Source organism: Cyprinus carpio, chromosome A20 (genome assembly GCF_018340385.1).
Source record: "Cyprinus carpio isolate SPL01 chromosome A20, ASM1834038v1, whole genome shotgun sequence".
NCBI classification, from domain to species: domain Eukaryota; kingdom Metazoa; phylum Chordata; class Actinopteri; order Cypriniformes; family Cyprinidae; genus Cyprinus; species Cyprinus carpio.
In genome coordinates this window covers 10,491,014-10,503,677 of record NC_056591.1, presented here as the reverse complement: position 1 = coordinate 10,503,677, position 12,664 = coordinate 10,491,014, and the positions used below count along the sequence as shown (strand labels likewise).

At 38.7% G+C, this 12,664-nt stretch overlaps 1 protein-coding gene across 1 annotated transcript in view; it reads right to left on the bottom strand.

Moving 5' to 3' along the window:
• Positions 1-411: 411 nt before the first annotated feature.
• The window catches only part of LOC109097612 (cadherin-2), a 46,061-nt gene continuing 33,808 nt past the window's right edge, over positions 412-12,664 (bottom strand). The window contains exons 12-16 of the mRNA XM_019111240.2: positions 7,005-7,238; positions 6,655-6,888; positions 5,515-5,654; positions 4,121-4,285; positions 412-2,365 (exon numbers count right to left, since the gene is read on the bottom strand). Coding sequence (XP_018966785.2) covers positions 2,159-2,365; positions 4,121-4,285; positions 5,515-5,654; positions 6,655-6,888; positions 7,005-7,238 — 980 coding nt within the window. The 3' untranslated portion in view covers positions 412-2,158. The remainder of the gene's footprint in view (positions 2,366-4,120; positions 4,286-5,514; positions 5,655-6,654; positions 6,889-7,004; positions 7,239-12,664) is intronic.

Below are 12,664 nucleotides of genomic sequence, written 5' to 3'. Positions count from 1 at the left end.
TTATCATTTATTGTATCATGCTCTTAGGTGATAATTTAAAGCACTTGTAGTAAAAATATTAAATGTTTATTTTAGTTATATAAACTGAATTATTTCATTCATTTATTTTTAACCTTAGTTTTTTGGGTGCCTAAATTTCGATGCATCACAAATTTTTATGCTTATGAAGATTTCAAGCTATGATTTATTAAGAAAGCTCTTAGTTCAGCAACATACTAACTCTATTTAAATCAACTGGGAGTCGATTCTCCCATGTGGAGCACTATTTATGATTTGCTTGTCTATATCGGTCACTAGTGAGATCCCATGATGCTTAGGTTCCTGTCTTGGAAGCCAACTGTCTATCTAGGGACTTGCTAGGTTTCGGAACAGAGCTAAAACACTAATGTAGCAAAGAAAACCAACAAATCATCATCTCCAAAATTAGACTTTTATTGGTCATTTGGGCTGTAATGGGTCATAATATCAACAAGTAACTGCAACCAGAGCCGACAGAACTCTGGACAGCCATCGTTCATTAAAAAGCTGTTAATCATCTTATGGCTGAGCCTCATGAGTGGACTGGCCTTGTACTTCCATCCTGCTCTTTTAATGGGCCCTCTCTGACGGCATCCAGTGATACACACGCGCACACACACACGGTTCTCTAACAGGCAGAGACGGTTATGATGAGGGCTTCGGTCCACCTTTTCAGTTTAGTTCAAACATGAAGATCCCGAAGGATCATGCATTTAGGAGTATGGCCTCGAACGTCAATCGACCTCTTTGATCCATGAGAGTGGCCTGGGGGAGAAGACAATGGAAATGCAGAACGTAGCAGAGAAGAACAAAAGAAGCGAAAGGTCAACACGGAATCCTTGACAGAAATGGAAGGTCATTAACTGGGCCTAAAGGGCGAAACCAAAAAGGAATGAAAGCAGTGGGTATTTGGACCAAACTTCTCTGAAACTTATTTGCTTTAGTCTCCTCCGAGGTGGGCATTTCTTTAATTGTGTGGAAATAAATTTGACTGTTTTATACGGAAAAGATAAAAACATGCAAAAATCCTTGTGTCTGTAGTCCAAATTATACATATACAAGTTCTTCATGCCCTGTTCTTTTTCGTAGACTACATCAAAAGAGGAGAAACAAAATAAAAAACTATGTACACACCATTTAATTTACAGTGGAGTAAAAAAAATGAAAGAATACCAGGATGACTAAGGCAGATGACATTTGAAAAAAAATAACAGGATGTTTTCATTTGCAAAATCCTAAACCACTTCAATAAAATGCAGAGAGAGAGAAATAAATGAACAAAACAAAACGTTCTGCTACCAAATAATAATGCTCGTCTCCCATTTCGCAACCAGCTGCATAAGTTAACGTTTTGGTGGAAAAACTGTGAATATATATATATATTTATAAAAAAAGAGGAAAACGCAACAAAAACGAGAAACTGAAATCTATTTTCTAGCATACTGTACAAAGCTGTTCTCTCTGTCTAGATGCTCTCACTCTTCCAAAGTCTTTGTTTTAATACGTGAACGAATAGCGCGATGGTGAGAAACACAAACAGAAGTGTGTAGAAGCATACGTTATAAACATACGTTATAAACAGGCTCACGACAAAAACACTCCAAAACTCTGAGCCACCAAAGCCATTGAACAGAAAAACATCATCAGATCAAATCAACAAAGACCGAAAAAGAAAGTAAAAATGAAACCAAAAAAAATGTACAAAAAGGCACATAATATCCCAGTGCTTCTGTACTGTGAGATTCAAGTGTAACTTAGCATTCATTTAACGTTCTTCAAGCGTTCCTTCACACGTTTCGTACCGATGATCCTTCAAACTTAGGGCGAAAAAATCCTGGACTGAACCGAAACTAGGCAGACTTCCTTCATTAGACCCCCTCTGTTGTAGACAAGACCTCGGAGAGACCTGGTTTTGTTGCCATGGTGATCTTCCTTCCACTTTCTTGTCTCTTCGTTTTTTAGTCTTCATTCTCTGTCTCTTTAGGGTATATTGGTTTCTTCATTGTTTTGATTCTGCACACTGTCCACGTCCCACAATAAAAAAAAAGTGCCACACTGTTTTTTTGATGTTTTTTCTTTTAATTTTCCTCCTCCTCCGGTTCTTCCTTCTCTTTCTGTGGTCCTGCAGTGATGGCGTAAGCTAGTCGTCGTTGCCTCCGTACATGTCGGCAAGTTTGCGGAAGCGAGGGCCCCAGTCGTTGAGGTAGTCATAGTCCTGGTCGCCTCCGCTGCTGGAAGAGTGAAGGGAGCTGAGCGATCCGGCTGTGGAGCCGCTGCCCTCATAGTCGAAGACCAGCAGGGAGTCGTACGGAGGGGCCGTGGGATCCGTATCGGCCGCCTTGAGACCCTGGGGAACATGATGAGAACGGATGTGGTTTTATAATAGACACATTTCAAATATAGCACATCAACACTGTCTAGTACAACCATTTAAATTACTCATTTGGTATTGCTGTTTAAGTGCAGAGGGGGATGGGATGGAGAAAAAGAAGTAGGAACAAAAGAGGAGGAGGGGAGATGGGAGGAGAGGGAAGTCAGAGAAGGATTGGGGTCGCCGTGCAAACAGATGCTGGGCTCTGGAACAGGCTAAAGCATTTATTTATAAGCGGCTACGTTCTGGAAATGGCACAGCTAAGCACAGTCTGAGCTCGCGCAATTAAACAATGAAACACTGAACGCTCTGTCAGGGCACTGGATGAGAAACAACTGAAGTGAGAAAAGGAAGGAAGGAAGGAGGAAGGAGTGACAATACAACTGAAACCCATTAAGTAAAAAGAGTGTGTGCATCCTATTTCACATACTTCTGCACCATTTTGTAGTATATTGTATGTGTGCATGTGAATCTGAAAATTTGAACGAACACAAAGACCACTGTGTACTGACCATTTCCTATTATGTAAGGAAATGTGTCTTGCCTCTCTGAAAACCTGCAGTCTATTCAAAATGTAACATGTGGCTCCAGCTAATTTTTTAACCTCTTTAGAAGTTCCCCTGAAGTTTAATCTTTGAAGTTTCTCATAATCAAATGAATACATTAGAATACAGTAATTTTCAAATGTTATAAATACTAATATATTAACCATCTCTTGATTGCTGGTTGTTTTGAAATTCCATGTATTGAACTGTATTAATACATTCACTTAATTTAATTTTCTGATTTCTTCGTTTGTGGAGTCACTTCTTATTTGCATGCTTTGTCTGTAATAATATTATTAAAAACTATACAAAATGTAAAAAAAAAAGCATTTGAAATGGCATTTCCTTCAAATGGAAAACGAGTAGTACTAAGTGCAGCATTTCGCACACAAATTTAGATACAAAACGCGAGGCACAAACATTCTAACGCAGGTAAAACATTTATGAGCATCACGGACAAATTCAAATGTTTGATTTACATGTTCCCAACTGATTTTGGTAGTGAATCAAACATCCGAATGCACATTAAATTTGAATGTTTAAGATACCTTTAGTGCTTAAAAATGCTGTCTAGGTAGGCAGCTCACTTGGTTTTGAAAGCCTGCCATATTGTACAAATAAAGTTCTATTCTTGGCATAACACAGTCCAGGCAGAGTGCTAGCATAGACTAAACACTGTATAGACGTGCAGTTGACATAATTCTGAATCCTGAAATCACTTGTCCAAACAAATCGTTCTGCAGACATAAACAAAACTCATAAGTGACAATTTTTGTTGGAATACTAAAAAACAGCTAAAAATCCTAACTGCTGTGTTTTTTTTTTAAAAAGTTTTTTGGATGATGCTGTCTTCTAAAGAGTGTGTGTGTTTTTTGTGTGGGTGTTGTGATTTTTAGTTTTTGTTTTTTTATTTATTTGATTTTTTCAGTTTCTCGCTAATCTCAAACTGCTTTGAGTGCAGTCGCACTGCTTAGAGCATGTGAGGTCTGCATGTGTGCGTGTGCGTGGGAGGGCATGCATCCACAGAGTGTAGCATGAGATACTGAATCCCTGAGCCTGGCTAATAATCAACAAAACTAAAAGCACCTTGTTCCAATTAACCAATCAATCACCATTAAGTCTTATCACTGGTGCCATCGAGCCATTTTATATGACGCGACATCAGAAGAGCGCACACACGGCGTACCTCATGGATGAACTCTCCTATGTCTCCGGGATGGGGTGCGGCCGAGCGGATGGGATAGTTGGGCTCGGAGTGCATCGGTCGCTCATCCAGCCGGCGGATCCCGACGGGCTTGATCATGTCTGGCTCCAGAGTATCGGGCTGCTGCAGCTGGCTCAGATCATAGTCCTGAAGAAACACAGATAGCGGGAAGAGACAATCACAAATAGGGTTAGAGGTCTGCTCAAAGCCCTTGGTTTTCTGGAAACATCTGGATGAAGAACAAGGAACGTTTTGACCTTAGTAATGTAATTTCAATTTGCTTTGTTCCATAAGAGGGATATTCATGTGGACTTTCTTTTCAGAATTTAGCTAAATATGATAAAACCTTCCTTGTGAAAAATTTTAGAATGCCTTAGTTTAGAATACATAAAACACTAAATAAAAACGTCAAAAATAAATAAAAGTTTTATTTATTCTAACATTCATTTGTGTCTTTTAGGTTAGCAAGTAGTCATAATTAGTGTAAAAAACAAAACAAAAAAACAGTCAAACTCTATCGTATTACCTCCTTTACTTAGCTAGCCAATAGCCAAAACTATTCTATAAAATATGATTCGGTGATACAGACATACACACTGCACAGCTGGGCTGCTGTTTTCAAGAACTAGTTGAAAAAGATGACAGAAAATGGCAATAAAAATAACCATAGTTTAAAGTTTAAACAACAGAAATGGAAATGCAAGGAGAATATACCTGCCTTTTCCAAGACTTGGTTAAAAATATGACATGTCTGTAAGTGCCTGTTTACGGAGTATTCCTTTGAAAATGCTAGAACACTGTGCAAGATGTTGAAGCAAGTGGAAAAAACAGCAAACCCCCGGGCTTAAGTACATTACTAATGGATTTTTTTAAATTTAATGTTTTAATTAAAAATCTAAAAATGCCAAATGGTTCCTGGGGGAGTTTGTTTTAGTGGGATAGAAAATATCATTAACTCGTGAAAACCATAGACAAGTCTCCAAAATGATAAAACAGAAAATGTTTGAGTGTTTTTGTGTGTGTGTGTGTGTGTGTGAGTGTCGCAAAAAACACAGTTTGGCTCAAATGCAAATCTGTGAGTCTCGCACATACTCACACCACCAGGCAAAGCAGGAACTGTTTCATCAATTTAAAATTAGTCGCTTACATGCTATGACTTATAATCAGCATTACTTGCACAATGAATGTGGCAAATCAGTCAGTCGTTAAATGTGCACCATGCAGCTTAAATTAAAATTGTGAACATTTAACGACTGGTTAAAATGAAACTTTTTAAAATGTTTTTATTAAACAAGCTAGATTGTAAAGAGCAATTCTGAGCTGAAAATAACTGTGTATGCCCAGCAGCAGCAGCAATAGAGAGGGAGTGCATGTACCTGGTCTTCCTCTCCACCGCCCTCCTCATCGTATTTGAGTATGTTGTCTCGCACGTCGTCCTCTGGATCGATCAGCAGCTGCTTGGCCTGTCTCTCTTTATCCCGTCTCTTCATCCACATCACAAACATCAACACCAGCACTGCAGAAAGACAGAAAGTGAGATAAAAATCAATATAAAAAGAGCAAAATGACTTGAGATCAGACAGTTAAAGGTGCAGTGTGTATTTTTTAGCACTACAAACGTTTCGCTAAGCTCCGCCCCCATCTGTTACTGTTGTTCACTCAGACAAGCTATATTTTTGTGACTTTTTTTCTGTAAAATGAGCTCAATAGGTATGCTCAATTAATATTCTGCATTTATTCTGTGATATTATTCACGTCAAAGTATTTCATCTGCTGTTTTTTTTTTTGTAAGTTTAATATGTAAATTATGCAAGTAAAGTGATTTAAGACTGCAGAGACTTGGAATCAGAATTGTGCAAGAGTTAATCACAAGCTATTTTTCCATCCAAACTGCAAATTTAATTTAACGAAAAACAGGTTTTACATCCCATGTGATCGAGAGAACAAAATTGTCACTTTCACAGAAGTTTGAGCAAAACAGAAATGGAAGTTGTGGCTATTGGGAAAACTACTGTGGCTTTTTTATTAAATGTAATAAATTACTTTAGAGCGCAGAGACAAAACATTCAGAAAAATGTCGTTGCTAGTAAATGACTTATATTTGAGGGGCGATGGTGTGTGTCAACCTGTTTTGGAAGGTGAAAGTAACCAATCGTTTTGTTGACAGGATTTGGCACCAGTGTTTTTTGAAGACCAGAGCCCAGTTTATGCAATGATATTGGTCTGAAGTGAACTATTCAATCACATGACTCGATGCACATGAGGCACAATGTGTTTCCATCATAGTTTATGTGTTTATGTCTTGCTGAATAAAACATTAATCCACCTCAATAGAGCTTTAAGGTTTTTTTTATTATTATTTTTATTTTTTTAATGCACATGAAATTAAATCTTTTGTGACTATAACCCCTCTGGGACCAAAAGCAGATCACATGTGCTCGGCAACTGATGTGACCAATTGAAAAGAACTCCACTGCCTAGAAAAAACTACAATCTCTGTCTAGTGTGTGTCTTACCCAGCAGAATGATGATGCAGATAAGTATGGCGATGATGGCTCCGGTGCCCAGCCCGGCTGCCATGATGCGTTCCATGTCCACACAGTCGCCGTGGTGATCGCACTGGCACACTTTAATGCGCAGGTAGGTGGTGTTGGACATGGGCAGGTTCCCCGAGTCTGTGATGCTGATGGGCAGCTCGTATATCCCGCTTTCCAGGTAACTAATCTTCAGACTTAACTGGGCATGGTCGCCTAAAAACCAACCACAAGTATGACAAAACAAATGGTTCAGATAAAGTCTGGCAAGAAAAATAAAAATAGAATTGAGTAAATGTTAATCCCAGCGAAATCTTTTCGATGTGGCGTACCACTGATTCGAGTCAGTGTCCAGTTCCTGCGAATGTCAGAGGGTCGGTTGGGCAGTTCGAAAGCATAGGGCCCTGCGTTGGGGTTGAGGTCTCCGTCTACGGCTGTGATATTGATGGCGTTGGGTTCGGGACGCTCGCACACTTCTGCTTCTTGAGGGAAGACTCGAGGTGCATTATCGTTTATGTCCAGCAGGTTGATCTGCAGAGTACCCGTTCCGCTCGCAGGGGGGACACCTGTTGAGGGACAGAAGGAAAAAGACAGAGGCGAAGTTAATACAAACATAAGCTCTGTCCCAATTCAGAGGCTGTTCCAAACCAATTTGAAGGCTCCATCAAATGTGGCCTCAAAATGCGGCCTTTGTTTCCCGGACCATGAAGAATACAACAGATGGATCCTTTACAGCCCAGACTATCTCAAGATTCAATGCCATTGAAGACATGATTTTTTTGAGAGAAAATGCTGGATTACACAATTAAATGTAAGTTTTGCGTTTAAACTTGAATATCAACTTGGTTTAAATGTTGACATGTCTTAGTAAGATGCGATGCAATCCTCCGTAGGCTAGTTCCAATTTTTAAAAATTGAATTTTAAAACTTCTAAAGACTATTTTCAACACGTAGTTAAAAAAATGCAACCTGCATGACGGGAAGATTAATAGCAAAACTTGTGCACCTGGAGTCCTAGAAACTGATTCTATTCAGCTCTTATTGTTTTGCTGTGCAATATGCATCATGACCGTGAAAGTTTCGTGGGTGTGACATCTGAGCTTGAGACTAATAGTTGAAAACTGACAATACAGACGAACTACAGCAGTTAACGACTTTAGGTTGCTCTCTTCTGGGTTGCTGGGCATGAAAACTAATTTACAACCCATAATGCACAGTCTATAAGATCCAATCAACCTGCCCACGTCCATGAAGTATCTGCGAACAAGAGCCCTTTTACCCAGCACAGACTGGACCATCAGTCCCTAGAAAAGAGCTTAGTTTCTTTTTCAACAAGAGTAACAAGACCTTTCAACTTCACTGATCTTTAAACAAAGAACAAGAGACGGGCAGAGCTGTGCGGCAGGCTGACGGAGCGGCGACTTTCTGTTCTACTCCTGGCATTCACAACACATTTTTTAATCCGTTCCAGCCCTGAAAACCACTAACTCAAGTACGACTAAGTATCCTTAATTTATTGAATCAGGAGGGCGAATCAGCATTGAACTAGATATAAAAAAGCTTCTTTGTGGGAAAGGAAGCCGATCAGCACTGCTACTTGCACACAAAGATTCAACTGAACTGAGAAAGGAATTCACTAAGAATATTAAGTTAGCGTTGTGTATTTGTACGGTCTGTCTGCATTATCTTGCACACAAAGATTCAACTGAACTGAGAAAGGAATTCACTAAGAATATTAAGTTAGTATAAATAACAAAGATGGCATCTATTATCCGTGAGTAGGAAATTAATCCGTTTGAGATTAAATTAATGTCAGATTATTGCTGTAAATAACAAAGATGGTATATATTTCTTTGTATTGTTTAGCTGTATTTACAGATGCTTGTTTCAATCATGGGTTCTGTCTTACTCTCTGGATACTAAAAACAGTGCTTTCATTCTTTACAAACTAGAGGTAGAATGAAATTTGCATATACAGTGGGTATAGAAAGGAATCACCCCCTGTTAAAATAATCACATTTTGTTGCTTTGCAGTCTGAAATGAAATTTATAAATTTTTGTATGGATGTGTTTGATATTTATAAAACATGTCAGAAAAAAATAAAAATAAAAAAATAAACAACAACAACAACAAAACAAAACAATCACTGAGTTGGGAAAAGGATCACCCACTCGTGTCAGTATTTTGTTGAACCACCTTTTGCTTTAATTACAGCCTTTAGTCTGTTGGGATATGTCTCTGTCTCTGTTGTAGGGTATCAGACTTTAAATCAGACAATTTAAGATTCAATCAAGAACATGGTTGAAACATGAGGAGCCAAATTCCACAAAGGAGGCCCAAGACACAGGATGTTCGTAAATCTGATCCTAGCGCCAGATAGTCTGAAGCAAGCCAAACCAACCAACTCTTTCGCAGAACAGCTTTTAACATTAACACAAAAGAACACATTTATCATAACAACTCAGGAAGGAGATTGTAAATTTTGGGGCAAGTAAGCAAGATTGATGGTCAAAGAGATGCACAGCATGACCATCACATGTAAATCCTTGATAGTAATAATGGTCACGAGCTCTTTGGATTGACTTACCCCCATCCAGGACTAGGGGTGTAAGAAATTATCTATACATGTGAGTATCGCGATATTTTGTTTGGCGATACTGTATCGATTCTCAAAAATGGAATATCGATATTAAAAAAAAAAAAAAATCATACAAGTGTTTCGTTTTGAGTTTATATCCCAGCGGGTGGTAGGGTCACCGCGCGGGGCGCAGCTTTCTCTCATTTTGGGGGCGTTTTGTGTCGTTGGGGCGGTGTTCGTGTCGCGGTCTCTGTGATTCCACGTGGAACATAAGTTAGGGTTGATGAAGCTTTGTAATGGTGGGGGCATTTTGTTCAGTTGGGCCGGTGCTTGCATCACGATCTCAGCTTTCTTTATTACTGTAAGCACTTTTATTTTTTCATTGATATTAAGCAGATGTAATATTTTGTTTTCAAAATGTTATGACATTGTTGTTACAATTGTAAACTTAAACTGTGAACCTTTAAAGCAGGGTCTAAAAATATATATGTCTTTTTAATAAAATACATTTATTACCGTATTATACATTTAACTAAAGGATCCTGCAAGCACTTTATTTTTTCCCCCTTTACTCATACTGCACAAAAAGTGTTTCAATAACGTTGAATGTTACAGGGACTGATTATTGCATATGCAGATCCCACTGTGTTCTGGTTAAATAATTTTTATTTATTTATTTATTTATTGCTAAGGTTTGCATATGTTGGTGTGTTCTTAATGACAGCTTTCCTAAAAATATATCCTATTCCTAAAATAAGAAATATCCCAATATATCTCCTTGCTTACAGTATCGCAATGTATCGCAAAATATCGTATCGCAACCCCTGTGATATGTATCGTATCGCCAGATTCTTGGCAATACACAGCCCTACCCAGGACAAGAACCAGACTGAAATTCCTTAGGGGACCTTTTAACCTCTCCGGTCTTCACAGAACATGTCCTTATGTTCACAGTATGGCACGGAAACTGTCTCCTCGGGTCTGTGACTGCCTCAAAACTTCAACCAGCCCACAACTCTGCATCTTCAGCCAACGCCCAACCACTGGCTTCCCGTCACTTCAACGACTGAACTTCCAGCCAATCAGCAACCTTGAGAAACCCCCTTTTCTACAATGATGACAACAAAGAGAACCTCTTACACAGGCAACACAAGTACCTCCAGATTCTAACTGAACTGGTGCATTTAATATAAATTTTAACCTAACTGAGGAACTCAATTCGAGGGTTAATTAAGTGATTGACGGTTGTTGGTCTATGCAATTGCACATATTGCTGTAAACTTGGGATTTCACGTTTTCATTCTCTTAAACCCATTCTTTCCTCAGTTTCTCTCTTCCTGCAACTTGTGTGAATGTGTGAGTGCGTGTGTTTGTGTTAGATTAGTTTATATGGTCTTAGATTTATCCAATAATGTCTTACTCATATTGAAAAGAGAAGTATCTTGTGTTTTGTGCTTACAAGTTAATGTCTTAAACTGCAGATCTTGTTACTGTGCTAATTAATAGTGTTTTCACTATATTTTGGATTTTAATATCCACTGCAGAGTTGATGCTATACAGCTCGTTCAGTGAATCGCTGGCCGACTCAGTGATCAGCCGTGATTCTGTCCAAATTCCCTATAAAATCTTTATAAAATGATTCCCTTTGAGCTAAATTGACCTGTTGCCCTTAAACTACTAACATTGCACATCTAGACTTTGCAATATTTGCCCATTCTTCTTTGCAGAACTGCTCAAGTTCAGTTCAATTTGAAAGTGAGTGTTTGTAGACTGCAGTATTCCAGTCATTCCACAGATTTTCAGTGGGGTTTAAGTCTGGGCTCTGACTAGGCCTTCAAGGACATTCATCTTTTTCTCCTTCAACCACTGTGTGCTTTGCGTCATTGTCATGTTGGAAGGTAAACCCTTTTCCACTTGACAACTTTCTGGCAGAGGGCAGCAGATTTTCCTCAAGAATTTGACAGTATTTTGCCCCATCCAGTTTTCCTTCTATCCTGACAACACCCTATAACAGGACATTACCACATCCATGCTTTACTGTAGGAATGAGGTTATTTGGATGGTGAGCTGTATTGGATTTCCGCCAGACATATCGTTTGGTGTTGAGGCCAAATAATTCAATTTTAGTCTCATCTGCTTCAGAATCTTCAGAAAGGTGTGTTTTGGCAAAGCTTACTCGTGACTGCATGTGGCCTTTCTTGAGGAGTGGCTTTTTTTTGTAACCCTCCCATACAAGCCAAATTTGGAGAATTTGTGATATTGTTGTCACATGCACACAACGACCACTCTTTTTTTATATATTTGTGCAACTGCTTCAGAGTTGCTGTAGGCCTCTTGGTCGCCTCTCTGACCAGTTTCCTCTTCCTGACTCTTTTATCCAGTTTAGAGCCACGTCCTGATCCAAGGAGGGTCTGTGTTGTACCAAATACCTTCCACTTCGTAATAATAGACTTCATTGTGCTTCTAGGCATTGATTAAGCCTTTGATTTTTTTTTTTTGGTTTGTATCAATCTATCGTGTTTTATCTTTTACTTGGATGTTGTAAGTTGTACTGAGTAAATACAACTGGATAAAAAAAAAAAACTGTGTCCGTCTTCATTTCAGGCTACAAAGCAACAAAATGTGATTATTTTAAAGGAGGGGGGCTCTTTTCTATACCCACTGTATATGGATATATACACCCCAGATTGGTTCTGAGTGCTCGATTATGGTGGATACAGCAGACTTCTACAATACAAAATACTTTTCAGTAAATGTACAGCATCACTGCACCACTGTGATCCAGACACCTTTAAAAGACAGAAAGTGCACTTGACTGCACCACACAGCTGGATATAACACTAACCTCCATCATTTCATGAACTACAGCTGCAATTATCACTGGAAAATGTATACAAACAACCCTTTCAATTGAAAAATTTGTTTAATATTTAAATGAAATAAAATTGCTTAATAAAATTACACCCTGTTTTCCAGAACAATGATAATTGGCCATGCAACTAGCGCTGAGTTTGCACAAATAGTGCTGATCTATAACAAGCTTGATTTACATAGAAAGGTGTGTTTGTGCTAAAAAGATTGACAATGACTTAATTTACATACAGTGCTTAGCTATTTCAGTGCATTTAGTGTCTAGATGAACTGGATTACAGGTAAATTTTTCTGCTGAAATATTGCATACAAAATGGACCAACTGTTTAGTGGGTGCTTCTGGAGACAAGCTTTCAAATGTACAGCGTGTGTGTGTGAGAGGGGGTTTGTTTCACAGCTCTGATGCAGTGAGAATGTTAAACACCACAGCAGAATAGGGCCTAGCAGACTTCTGTAGACTCTTTCACACAGTAGGTAGTGTATGTGCATATGTGTATGTTAGAAAGAGAGGAAGAGTTTGCTTCAAAGAAAAAAACCCAGTG